Source organism: Ahaetulla prasina, chromosome 7 (genome assembly GCF_028640845.1).
Source record: "Ahaetulla prasina isolate Xishuangbanna chromosome 7, ASM2864084v1, whole genome shotgun sequence".
Lineage (NCBI taxonomy): Eukaryota > Metazoa > Chordata > Lepidosauria > Squamata > Colubridae > Ahaetulla > Ahaetulla prasina.
In genome coordinates, this window is record NC_080545.1 from 65,802,119 (window position 1) to 65,814,955 (window position 12,837).

Genomic DNA, 12,837 nt, shown 5'->3' on the forward strand with positions numbered 1-12,837 from the left:
CCTTCCTTGTCCTTTGCAAGTCGCATCACCATGGGTGTGGAAGAGAATATCCTTGCGCAGGGTTGCTAAGGGTGAAACTTTTCATTTACTTTGCTCACTTTGGGCCGGGGAGAGGGTGGCTTCAGGTTTCCCGCGGAGGGAGGAAATTGAGGAAAGAAGGGGGCTCTCCATTCAATATCCTCTCACCCCACTTCTGATTTGGCCTATAGAGGGGGAGAAGTTATCGAAATAGCATCCGTACGGTTTAAAAATATATATCGAATATACCACATCAGCGCTTTGTGAAAAAGAAACTCCCTAAAAATATCTGGAAAGAAAAAGAAGCCACCAAGCCACCTTTCCTGGTGCTGAAAAAAAAAAGGAAAAAGGAAAAAAAAGTAAGTAAATGCTTATGGCTAGAGAGGGAGAGGGAGAAGGTGGGCATAATCGAAGAGTATACTACTTACATTTGTTTGAAGAACGCCTTTTTGACCAAGTTTGCCGTTTCGACGCCCTTTCCTATTCAAGCTTGCTTTTTCCGCTGCTCCTTTAAAGGGCGATTTCATCTGGGCCTTTCAGAAGCCGCCGCTCTTCCAAGTCGGGTTCTGAGAAGTCATGTCGGGGTTCTTTATCCGCCCGTTCCCCCTCTTCCCCCCCACCGGTTCCTTAGGGGAGAACGTCGCTGCCTTTACAAGAAAACCTTCCCTTCTAGTAATATTGTTTCCCTTAGAACCAGCAACATTGCTGATACTACAGTATTAGTTTGAAGAGCGAGGAAGTCTGAAAACCATTTGGCTTGAACGACTGAAAAGACTCCAGTTCACCATTTTGTCTTCGTTCATTTTATTGGAATCGTGACCCGACTATTAAAAGAAATTCCTATAAAACAGATTTTGGTTTAAAGAGAACATACTGCGGACGAGCTTGTATTCTTCGCCTTTTCTTTTAAGGATAAGAAAATGGTAGTGAATATGAAATAATGGAGGTGGAGCGAAGGGGGCACAATGAAAGTCGGGGGGTCGAGCTAGGGAGTTTATTTCGTTCCATTTAGCTTAATCCGGATCAATGGCCAGCGCGGCTTTGTCTAAAAAGTGGTTCCATCCCTTTTATACTCGAATTTTTTCTCCCCACCGCCGCCTTATGATTTCGTATGTCACAAACACAGACCTAGGGGAAAAAATAAGATGCGGGTTCCCCATCCCCCACCTCCGCCGAAGGCTTAAAACGGGTAAACTTGTTCCTCCTCCTCAATGGTTTTATTTTTTAAAAAAAGCCGGATTGGGAGCCGGAGAGGTTCAGTCAAATGAAATAGCCGTAGTCGTTCCTGCAGCAATACTTTCTGGGTATCAAAAACGCACTTTCCGGCTTCCATCGATTCTTGTTCGTGAGGTAAATTAGACTCGGCATTTTCCTTTGGGCCACAAAGAGATCCTGGGGCCTAATCAGCGCCTTGGACGCCGCGCAACCTGGGATTATTTATTTTTCCCCGAAAGAGAGAAGCGGGGATGACCCTTTCAGCCCCGAAGGGAGCTAAAGGTAATCGGTTGAGCAGGCTGGCTTTTAAAAGAAAACTCGGCCAGCCTTTCGAAAGGACTTGGGCTGTCCCGGGTTTCTTCCAGGGAGAAGGTCAGGTCTCAACCTTCAGTCGGGCACGGACTTTTTTTTTTTTTTTTTGGTTCTGCCTTCGGTGGGCTTTGAAGGCGTGTTTATGCGATCCCCCTTAAGGAGGAGAGGGATTAGGGCCACAAGTGTACCTTGACACTTGCACGGGCGAAACTGAAGCCTCCGCGAGGGGGCCGGCAAAATAGCTCTCTCGCTCTGTGGTGAAAACGGCAAAGTGGCTTCTCTTCTCCATGGAAGGCTATATCTCAAGATTTGCCCTGCATCCGCGTGTAAAAGCTTGGAGGGAGAGGTGGGGGAGGGAGTGTTCTTAGGAAAAGGCTCCATCCTGGGTCTCACTTCCCAGGTAGGCAGGATTGCGCTGGGGGTTAGGAAGGTCTCTTATGGGCCTCCAGCAAAGAAAGAATGAAAGGTTAGAGTGGGGGAGTAGAAGCTGCTGTGCTTTGCCAAGTGCCTGATATTTCCTCAGCCAGCCTCCCTCCTGCTCCATACGCTTTTCCGCACACGAGAGAAAGAGGGCGAAAAGAAATCGGCGATTGTAGCTGAAATGCGAAATGGCAAGGGGGAGCGGGGGGGGGTTGAGCAATAGAGCGCAAAGAGCGCATGCGCCATGGAAAATTTTACACGGCTTAGCTGAGCAGGCGCTCGCCTGGGCCAGCTTTGGCGCAAAGCAAATGGAGAAGGGTAGTTAAAAGACAAAGTAGGTCACTTACTCGGGCGTTCCATTTTGTAACATGCTGAATTCATGAGGTAGTACGGCTTCGGAGACACCCGAATTGGGAGGAGGCCAAGAAACTGTTCGCAGAGGTAGGGTCATTAGAGAGGCTTCATCAGCGAATGTTGGCGACTGCGCTTGAAGTAGGGGGAGGGGCAGGCAAGCCGCCCGAGACCTTTCGGGGAGGGGGAGGAGGTCCCTAGGGAGAAAACACGACATCAACTTCGCACGTGTGCGGAAGCTTGGGAAGGAATTGGTGATTTGTCCATATAACCCTATGGGGGCAACGGATTTTGATAGAGGAAATACTAGGTTGTGGTTCGAGAACGTGTCTAGGATTCGCCCCTCTGTTCTTCCTTAGTTTTTAAAGCAGATAACTTGAGTTTCTGTAAACAGCGGATTAGTGTGAGAGTCGGTTGAACCAAGGCTCCTGTTCTGTTTAGTAACAGGAATTCAGATTTTTTAATTGGTCAGTGTGGCTTTTATTTTTTAAAGTGCTTTTGATCATCAGCCTACTCTAGATAATTAAGAACATTAAAAAAAGTTCTCTAGTTTTCTGTGTTTAAAGTATTTTACTCAATACTCTATGACTAGGCAACTATACACTCCTCCCAAAGAAATAACTATAGTTTTAACTGCTTATATGCAAAATCATTGAGTAATATTGATTACAATCTCATGGAGATTGTTATTTAATTTGTTGTCTCATGGATATAATTGCCACATGCAGAATAAATTGCAATTATATTTTATATTCTCAAGATAATTGGCTATTCTGAAATAACTTGGATTTTATTGAAGTTCTATAGAAAAAACCCCAAAAATTTAATTCTGTTATTAGTTTCTGAATTTGTCTCACTTGTTTCCAAATTAACAATCTTAAGGATTAAGGAATTCTAATGAATGGAAGTTTACTTTGCTGATAATTAAAGCTAAGGTATTATTTTTAAGATCTTTTTCAAAAATTACCAAATTTGGAGGATTCTTTTGTATTTTGTAAATTTTTGTTTTGATTCTATAATTTGAATATACTAAAATACACAATATTGTGGGGGTGGGGGTTCCTTTAAAATTATTTCTTGGTACTTTTAGTCGGATGAAAAACCACAGTCTATTCTAGAAAAATTCAAAGCAAAATAAAACCTTGAATAGAAACATAATGCCAAGTGACTTGGGCTGATTTGACTTGCTGCCTTTCTGTTACTTGATCTAATTACTATTAATAGATCATTGTGTAGGTCATTATTTCTTATTTCTTGGGTTTCAAGACCATCAGATTAAAAAAAGACTCTGGGTAATCTACAGTTTTTTTAAAATCCTTTTTTTAAAAAGGCACCTAACATTTATGTCTACATTAGAACAAAATGAATTTCTATAGATCCAAATGTTGCTGTTTTCATTACATTTATTTGGCAGTAAGCCCCTTTGAATCTGGAAACACTTAAGCCTAATTATTCAGAAGTGAGCTCAAGGTGATTTGCGTCCTGTCCTTGAGAAAGTGGCAAACAAGAATAGTATTTTCTGAATAACATTTTCCTTTTTGTATGTTTCTTTAGGATGATTGGCAGGATAACTCTTTAGTCATAAATTATGGTATTCATGTTGTAGACCATAGCCTTGTGGCCCAAAAAAGAAAAAAAAGAACTTTCACAGTCATGTGTTACTTTTCTAAATGTTCTAGTTTCTCAAAGCAATAATTTCACAGGACACAGATACAAACCATTTTGTATACTTGAGCTTGTGTGTTAGTTGGTCTTGCCTCCCAAGTTAAGTGGGCATATTCAGATAGTTTTGGTACAGCTTGTAGTCCAGTTGCTCCTGGAGTACAAACTCTCAAGGTCTTGGATTCTGCTATCAGAAATAATTTTATGGCTATTCCTATTCAGATGGAATTATTTTAGAAGCTTTTGTATTGGTTGCAGTAACAACATAGGTAGTCCTCAACTTACAACTGTCTGTTTAGTGACCTTTTGAAGTTACAATAGCACTGAAAAAGTTGACTTATGACCATTTTTCATAACCATTGTAGCATCCTAGGGTCACATGATCAAAATTTTCTTGGCAACTGGCATGTATTTATGATGGTTGCAGTGTTCCAGGGTCATGTGATCACCATTTGCGACCTCAAGCAAAGTCGATGGAAAAGCCACATTCACTTAACAATCATATTACTAACTTTATAACTGTAATGATTCTCTTAACAACTGTGGCAACAAAGGTAGTAAAATAGGGCAAAATTCACTTAACAACTGCCTTTCTTAACAATGGAAATTTTGGGCTCAGTTGTAGTCAAGTCCAGGACTACTGTATGCTTGAAAATCTTGTATATATGCTCCCATTTACATTTTGATGCAAAGCTCTGCTTTATATTTTTAGAGATTTGCTGAGTTAAAACAAAGACCTGTTTTCTCTAATATCTTAATTTCCCACAATGACTTAACTAGATACCTATGGAAAGTCCACAAACAGGACATGAGGGCGGTCCTCTTCTCATTGGTTCACAGCAGCTGATAATCAGAGGTATGCTTCATGTTAACCTGGAGATAGCAAATAATCTTCTCAATTTAATAGTTATTCTTCGTAAATTTATTCCCTTTGGCAGTCTCTAGTATTACTTCTTTTAATTATTGAAAGAGGAGGATTTATTGCCAATCTTTCTATCTCTTTCCAACAAATGTACAGTTCCCATACATATCTGCTCCTTAAATACCAGAAGGTCAAGATGAAAGAAATGACACTGGAGCATGCATCCTTATCTCATTTTCACAAATTGAACTGACATTTGAAGAGTGCTGTTTCAGATTACTGTTTTATGGGAAATTCCATAGTTTAATTACTGCAAGGAGATGATGGTTTATTAAATACATCACTTTATGTCCTTTTGCCACACCATTTAATATGCTTTCAAGTATTGGTATACAAATGCAGTTGCAGTTAGAAATGGCAGATATGCTGGCACAGTTGTCTTAAGAATGAGGGTATGACTGAAAAAAGATGATAATTTTTCTTCCTGTTCCTCAGTGGAATGCTGTTCTAGTCCCAGGTTTCCAGTGGGCTCCTAGCTTTTGAATACCAAATAGTTTATCAGAAGAAATACTTGCCATAAACCACCACATTTTGTAGTGCATCATTAAAATTCAACTATAGTATTCATTTTTTTGAATATTTATGGACCCAAAACAGGCTGTTGACTAAGGTGCCAATTAAAAACTGGATCTTTTACATTGCAGGTAAATTGATGATACATACAATCCTCAATTTAAATAATCTTATATATCTATTCTAGGCACTTAAGAGTATTATTGGATAGAGTAAAACAATGTGGATTGAAGTATTATTGAGAGCAAATCATTTGGTAGTGTAACCCTCCTAAAAGAAGGGAAGTTTGGTTAAGAATTTTTTAAACTAGTCTGCATGCCACACAGAAACCATTAAAAGCATCATTTAGATACTTGCGTCTTTACAAGTGACCGTTTAATTGAACATTCCTGGGACCAGGAATGGTACTTGCTAGTTCCTCTCCAATATTATTTTTTGTTCATATGAAATGATGCTAAGGAAAGAAAGTTTCAAATATTTAATTGTTTGCTATTAGAACAACAGGGATGGGAGGCATCATAATTTGTTTCTCAGTTTACCTCCTTAAATGTATTGAACTGCTATATCTAGTAGCTTAAAATGAAATTTAAATGTAACTTTGATTGTTATATTCAGTATCAGAAATTCAGAAGGTAGGTCGATCTATCAACATACAATAAATTGGGTGGTTGTGGCTAATGTGCTTATTTATATCATTTGTATCTGTACAAACATACTGTTCCAATGTTAAATACTGTGAGTGTCTGAAGATTGCTTAACACAATGTAAGCCGCCCCTGAGTCTTCGGAGAAGGGCGGGATATAAATGCAAATAATAAATAAAATAATAATAATAAAGATACCAAGTATCTAGACAAGACAGACAGACAGAAACAGGAACGAGAGGGGAAGGGGGAGAGAGAGAGAGAGATCGGGGCAGTCATTGGGTGTCATGTGACATACAAGTTTAACGTTTTATTGTCATAAAACAATGTTTCCATGCTATTTTGAAGAAAAAGAGAAATTGGGTAAAAACTTATAAAATGAAATTAAGCAGTTCAGTATTTATTTATATTTCTTATTTCTTAACTGCTCATTTCTCAGATGGGCTCTGGGCAGTGTACGATACAGTAAATAAATACAGACCAAATATAGCACGTATATAGGCTAAGATACATATTTCTTGGAAGCAATAATTAGATCCAGATTGAGTTATTTATTTAGAAGATGTGTATGGCCGCCCACTCACTCTCTGTGACTCTGGGCGGCTTACAAATAACAGTGATTATATGACTAGAGCTATAGTTTTCAGATCATGAGAAACAGCATTCCCAGTTCTTTTCTGTTTAAATCAGCTCTTACTTGAAAGACTTGCATATATTTTTTGGAGCTGGATTTTAAGTAGTACACAGATAAACTGGAATGTGTTCAAATGAAGTAAAACAATACAATTAATGTGGAAAACAAGTCATCAAAATTATGACGAATGCTTAGCCAATGGATCATAAATTTGAACTAAATCACTTTAAAAGACTCTTTAGTATAGTAATATTATATATTCACACAGGTATATGTAAATATATACATTTGCATGTATATAATGTGCAGGCACTCTAGAACTTTACTGAGTATGCTATGCTATGTTAAATTTCTATTAGAGGACATGGTATATTATAATCAGCACATTTTATTCTTTTACAGATACCCTGGCTTTCAAAATCTCAGATAAATAACAATTGGCACATGAGAAAAAGTGACTTGAATTTTTTTACTAACTTAACTTTGGAGCTAACCCAATAGAAAAATATATATATAGTGCCAGTTTATACATTCAAAACAATAGTACTTACTTTATGGTTTCTAAATCACTTTTATGTCCCATTTCAAAAAAATCTATAAAATTATTTAAACAAAGCTGTATATTAAATTGGCAAATCAAATCCTTAGTATCTTAAAATCCCATGTAAGAACTTGATTTGTCCACCATAATAATCACTCTGAAATTACATACAATTTAATACATAGCAATTGCTTTAGCTAATTTTTGAACTGTTTTAAAACAGTACTATTGCTCTGCCATAATATTAAATATACCACACTTACTCCTTTTCTTCCTTTTCTCTTTTTCCAGGAGCCAAAATCCATTTATGATTGTATCCTTTGTCTATTTTTAATATACTGCCCTAATTTGCTTGCTGTAAAGGGAGTATGCATCTAGAGATCAAAGTTGCTCTGAACTTCATCATCTCATATCTGTACAACAAGCTTCCACGAAGGCGAGCTGACCTGTTTGGTGAAGAGCTAGAAAGGCTGCTAAAAAAGAAATATGAAGGTCACTGGTATCCAGAGAAACCTCTGAAAGGTTCTGGCTACCGTTGTGTTCACATTGGAGAAACTGTGGACCCTGTAGTGGAAATGGCAGCCAAGCGGAGTGGACTTGCTGTAGAGGATGTGCGAGCCAATGTCCCTGAAGAACTCAGTGTTTGGATTGATCCCTTTGAGGTTTCTTACCAAATTGGTGAAAAAGGGTCAGTCAAGGTCCTCTATCTGGATGACAGTGAGGGCTGCAGTGCAGCTGAGTTGGACAAGGAGATCAAGAGCAGTTTTAATCCTGATGCACAGGTGTTTGTACCTATTGGAAGCCAGGACAATTCCTTGTCTAATTCTCCATCACCATCTTTTGGTCAGTCACCTAGCCCTACATTCATCCCAAGATCTGCTCAGCCAATTACTTTTACCACTGCTACATTTGCTGCCACAAAGTTTGGCTCAACTAAGATGAAGAAAGGTGGAGGAGCTGGATCAAGCACCAATGGTACAGGGGTTCCACAGCAGCCACAACGTTTGGTCCGTTCACCCACCAATAGCCTGCTGAAGCACAAAGGCCTTTCCCTGTCTATGCATTCTCTGAACTTCATTGGGGGCAGCCCAGCCCCTCAGTCTCAACTCTCCCCCAATGCCAAGGAGTTTGTTTACAACGGTGGATCACCAGGAACCAGCAGCCTCTTCTTTGATAGTGTAGCCACTGAAACCCAGGCTGCTGGCATTCCTCCTGCATCACAGTTCAGTGCCAGTAGTGGCAGTAGTTTTGACATGGCTCAGGTTTTTGGTGGAAGCACCAACAGCCTTTTTCTGGAGAAGACACCCTTTGTGGAAGGACTCAGCTACAATCTGAATGCCATGCAGTATCCCAATCAGTCGTACCAGCCAGTGGTTTTGGCCAACTGACCATCATATGAATATTCTGGGGAAAACCACTTCCAAAAAAAAAAAACCCTGAGAGAAAAATAATTAAGAAATATTTGAAATCTTATAAATATAACTTCTTGGAAAGAAATGAAACTTCTTATGTCATGCCAGGGAGCGCTGCTGAAGCACTGATTCTTTTTAAAACTTGTATTCTGTGCTCTTTCCTACCCATTGTTGTATGTTTAATGAAAGAGGCTATCCTTCTTGGCCCAGCAGTGGTTGGAATCACAGTTACTTTATTTAATCTCCCACGCTGCTCATTGGAACTGGTCTTCAAATATGCTTGCTGTAAGGATGGCCTTGTTCAGGTGCTGTCATGTTCTTCATACCCAGATGTCTTGAATTTTCTCAGTTTTTCAGGTGGCCTAGGGTAGGGATGGGGAATGATTAAATACCTCTGGTTGTGTAACATCTCAAGCACTTCCAAGGGGAGACTTGTGGTTTGTTTTCGTATATATATGAGCGGCATAGATGGTGGGATAAATTAGTTAAATTTCTTAGAACTCTCAGATTTTATAATCCTAGAACAGAAAACAAAGTTTATCTTATGCTAACTGGTGATGACAGGGTCTTGCAGTGAAAATATTATTTCCCTGGAAATTCCTCTAGAGGATAATGTGACATCTGGGACAGTATTTTGCCTCATGCTTCCTACAAGCCTTTTTTCTTCTCTAGTCTTCTTATAAAGCTAGATTGTGGTGGATTTTAGGGAAGCTCAGTCTCATTTGCTAATAAATAGAGCTCTATATGAAAATTCTTCTGATCTGTGAAAAAAAATTATCCTTGTATATTGCACTCATTCAAGAGTAAGGGTGAATGTTGGATTTTTGGTGTTTTGTGCCTGAGAACATCTGTTGATGTTTCTCTGGATTAATCAGTTGGAAATTTTGTCAGGTTCTATGCTCTTCTGACTGGTAGCTGATCACTTGGTTACTAGATCTCATAGAAAAGATGGTTCTCCTACTTTCAAATATAAGCACTACTTTTGACAGGGATGAAGGAGTTATTGTGTAGACTATTCTCTGAATGGATGGTAAGAGGGTTTGCACTTTGAATTTCACATCTCCTAGGACTTTTGACCAAAAATGTTACATTTTTCATTGGAAAGGAATCAGGTATTCTTGTATAGACGAGCACCTCACATACCTGTTCCAGCTTGAAGTTGTTCCATCTCAAGGCAACAAGGCCATCTGCATCAGGGATGAAGTGGGCTTGCCATAGAATATCCAAGTGATTTGAATGTGAAGAAAGTGTTCACTGATAGAAATATAGAATCTGTCCTTCCTTATTGGTGAGCTAGCAATCCCAATTGTATTCTTATTTCTCCTTTTTTTCAGCGGGAGAGGGTGCCAGGAAGAAATAGACAATAGTGGCCTTCTAATGTTGAGTTTTTTGCAAACCAGTTGACAGAATTTGCCTTAGATAGGAAACCTTCCCCATCTATGCCTTATGGAATGATTATGAGTCCCAGAATTTACGTAGCTATGGTAATAAGTAAGCAATCTTTTTTAGGAGTTAAATGAGCAGTGAAGATAGGAAGAGGAAACTGACTGTGGTATCCCATTTAGGCAGTTTTACATCCTCCACTTTATGCTCTCGTCTATAGCTCAGTTTGGGTTGTATTAAATCTTACTTCTGCAACTTCTCTGGCAAAGTCTTGTCAAATAGATAAGCTAAAATATGTTCTAGAGCTTGACCTTTTAAGTTTCCCTTCCCCATTCTCTCAACCTAAATTAAGGATTCCTTGCTAGAATATAAAAGAGCCTTAACCTCCAGATGCACCTATCCTCCAGAAAAGCGTAATTATTTTTAATGTGTTCAATATCATGGGTGTAGTTATGGGAAATGTTTCCTGCCTAGGCACATTGTGGGATTGATCTGTAGGCTATTTTAATATGCCCCTAAAGTGAGTCCTTTCTTTGTTTCCTCCCCTTTCATGGGATGAGGAAAGAAGACACTATAAGTATATTGAGCACTCTGCCTGTTTTCTGATGCACTCAGTGGATGAAGAGGGAAAGTACACAGTAATGAAAAGGTAAAACTGCATAGGGCTGAAACTTTAAACCTGAACAAGACTATTACAAACTGTTCAGCTTTACTCTTGTTCATGCTTTCCCCCTAAAAATACCACTGCCACCCACTTGCCCCTGTGGAGTGTATTGTAATGTAGACTGCCTAGTTATTACACTGGACTTGAACCACATCTTCCTCCCTGGTAGAGACTATCCACCCAGCATAATCTCTGTTAATTTATTCCTGTAGCAGAGAAGGATGCCACAAACCCACCTTTAGGGATTATATGCATACCCTTCTAAGGTTTAGAATAATAGGGAGGAAGTCTCACTTAGCACCTGCAATTTGCGATGTTTGACACTGCAATGTTTGACACTGCTTTATTATACTCTTGCTTTTGGAAAAGAAGTCTACATGCACAAGGAAGAAAGGGGGAGGGACCAACCTCTATTTCCTAAAGGAACACATGATGAACACATAACTGTGCTTCAGAAGCATTTCCAGTGCTGACAACAATGAAACTCACGGCCTCTTTTTCGGTCTTCTTGTCTCAAGAGTTAGATGTTTGGCTTCAATTTTATTTTTAAGACCTGCACTAATTTACCTGGTTTCATAGGAAGAAAAAAAGATTTTTTTTTTACTTTTATTTTTATGGGTTTGTGTTAATTTTTTGTTGTCTGTTTATATTGAATAATTTGCTACATTTGTAAAATGTAAGAGGTATATATAATATATGTATATTTCTAACGTACAAAATGAAACTTTTCTTTTCAAAATTTTTTCTTAGAGGAGAGAAAAATATTTTTTCAGGAAAATTTTAAAAAAGCAGTGAAAGCTCCTTTTTCCCTTGTTTCCCTCCTTCCTGACCCTTTTTGAAGAGTGAATCAACAACATGTGATCTAAAGTGGACGGATGAACACAAAAGAGGACATAATTATGTATGTTTTTTAATGCAGAGGTCCATGCTGTTCTTGTTCGTCTCTCTGATTTTCTTGTTTTTGTTTTGTTTTTTACAGGCAGAGGGCCATTGAGTAGGGATTCAGAGGGGGTGGGGTTCTGTTTTGTTTTTTTCTCTAGCAAAGAAAGAATACAATCAGCGTTTTGTATTCAGAATGTTGTGCAATATTTTGGAACAGGACATTGGCATGTCTAAAGATTTAGTTAAAAACAACAAAGGTTGATCAAATCTGTACAGTTTCTATTGTTCCAGATTTTTTTAAGTTTGTATTAAAAGCATGATACATAATAGCTTCTTGTCCTGTTGTTTGTACAAGCACATAATGTTTAAGAGTGAAGAACAAGACTTTCATTTTGGATTTGCAAATAGACACGTTCCACATAAGGCTGTGGTATACAGAATTGTGGAAAGCCTGGAGGAAAAAAAACTTGGCTCTTTCTCTGAGATGTTCCCCTGAATAAATGAGATCTAATTTTAATATCCCCAAGTTGGGCTTGTTTCTGTTAATTAGGCTAAAATCAATAGGTCTGAAGTAAAACTAATTTATGACAATTTAAAGTTTTGCAATGGCATAGTTTAAAGAGGTCAAAACGTGTACATAACCTGTATTTGTCTCAAATATGTCTTTTTTAATAGAGCAACTCTTTTTGTTCATATGCAACTAACATTCCACCAGGTTCATCAGAGTAAAAATTAATATTTTGTGTGTTTTCATGCAAGATGGTGATCTTTTATAAAGAATTGATTATGTTGTTGAAAGTTTTGCTGTTTGGACTAGATTTTCTTCCCTTTTTTTAGATTTCTCCACATAAAATTGTGATACTTTTGCTTGCCACATTAAAACTATCCTGTTGGGAGAGTAGAATGAAAACCTGAATTCTGTGCCTATGCTGGGATGTATCACTTCCCCCCCCACACTATGGAGGACCACTAGGAGATGAATAGTGGGCATGGGTAGAGCCCAAACACATGGGGATATCTTTCCTGTCTTTGATAAATACTTTTCCCTTTGAGAGTCTTCTCACATGCAGCAGATTACTGAACAAGACAGACTCAGTACTAACTGGTTACATAACACCTTACTGTTCTTACTGAATACAGTAGGTCTTGGGCAAATTCAGCTACAGCAAAGTGATACCTGGTGTAACCTGTTGCTCTATAATCTGGGACTTCAGTAAGTAATAACCCACGCTTTAAATTCAGCCTGGAAATTTGGCAGGGTGGAC

At 38.6% G+C, this 12,837-nt stretch overlaps 1 protein-coding gene across 4 annotated transcripts; it reads left to right on the plus strand.

The window, feature by feature from the left end:
* On the plus strand, positions 1–11,901 carry TOB2 (transducer of ERBB2, 2). Of its 4 annotated transcripts, none has more exons than XM_058189669.1 (3): positions 1–377; positions 4,759–4,834; positions 7,523–11,901. In XM_058189669.1, the coding sequence occupies exon 3, from the start codon at positions 7,600–7,602 to the stop codon at positions 8,617–8,619; it is 1,020 nt and encodes a 339-aa protein (XP_058045652.1). In that variant the 5' UTR covers positions 1–377; positions 4,759–4,834; positions 7,523–7,599; the 3' UTR covers positions 8,620–11,901. The 4 variants fall into 4 exon arrangements, with proteins under 4 accessions (XP_058045652.1, XP_058045653.1, XP_058045655.1 ...); XM_058189671.1 differs by lacking the exon at positions 1–377 and adding an exon at positions 1,828–2,406; XM_058189670.1 differs by lacking the exon at positions 4,759–4,834.
* Positions 11,902–12,837: the final 936 nt, after the last annotated feature.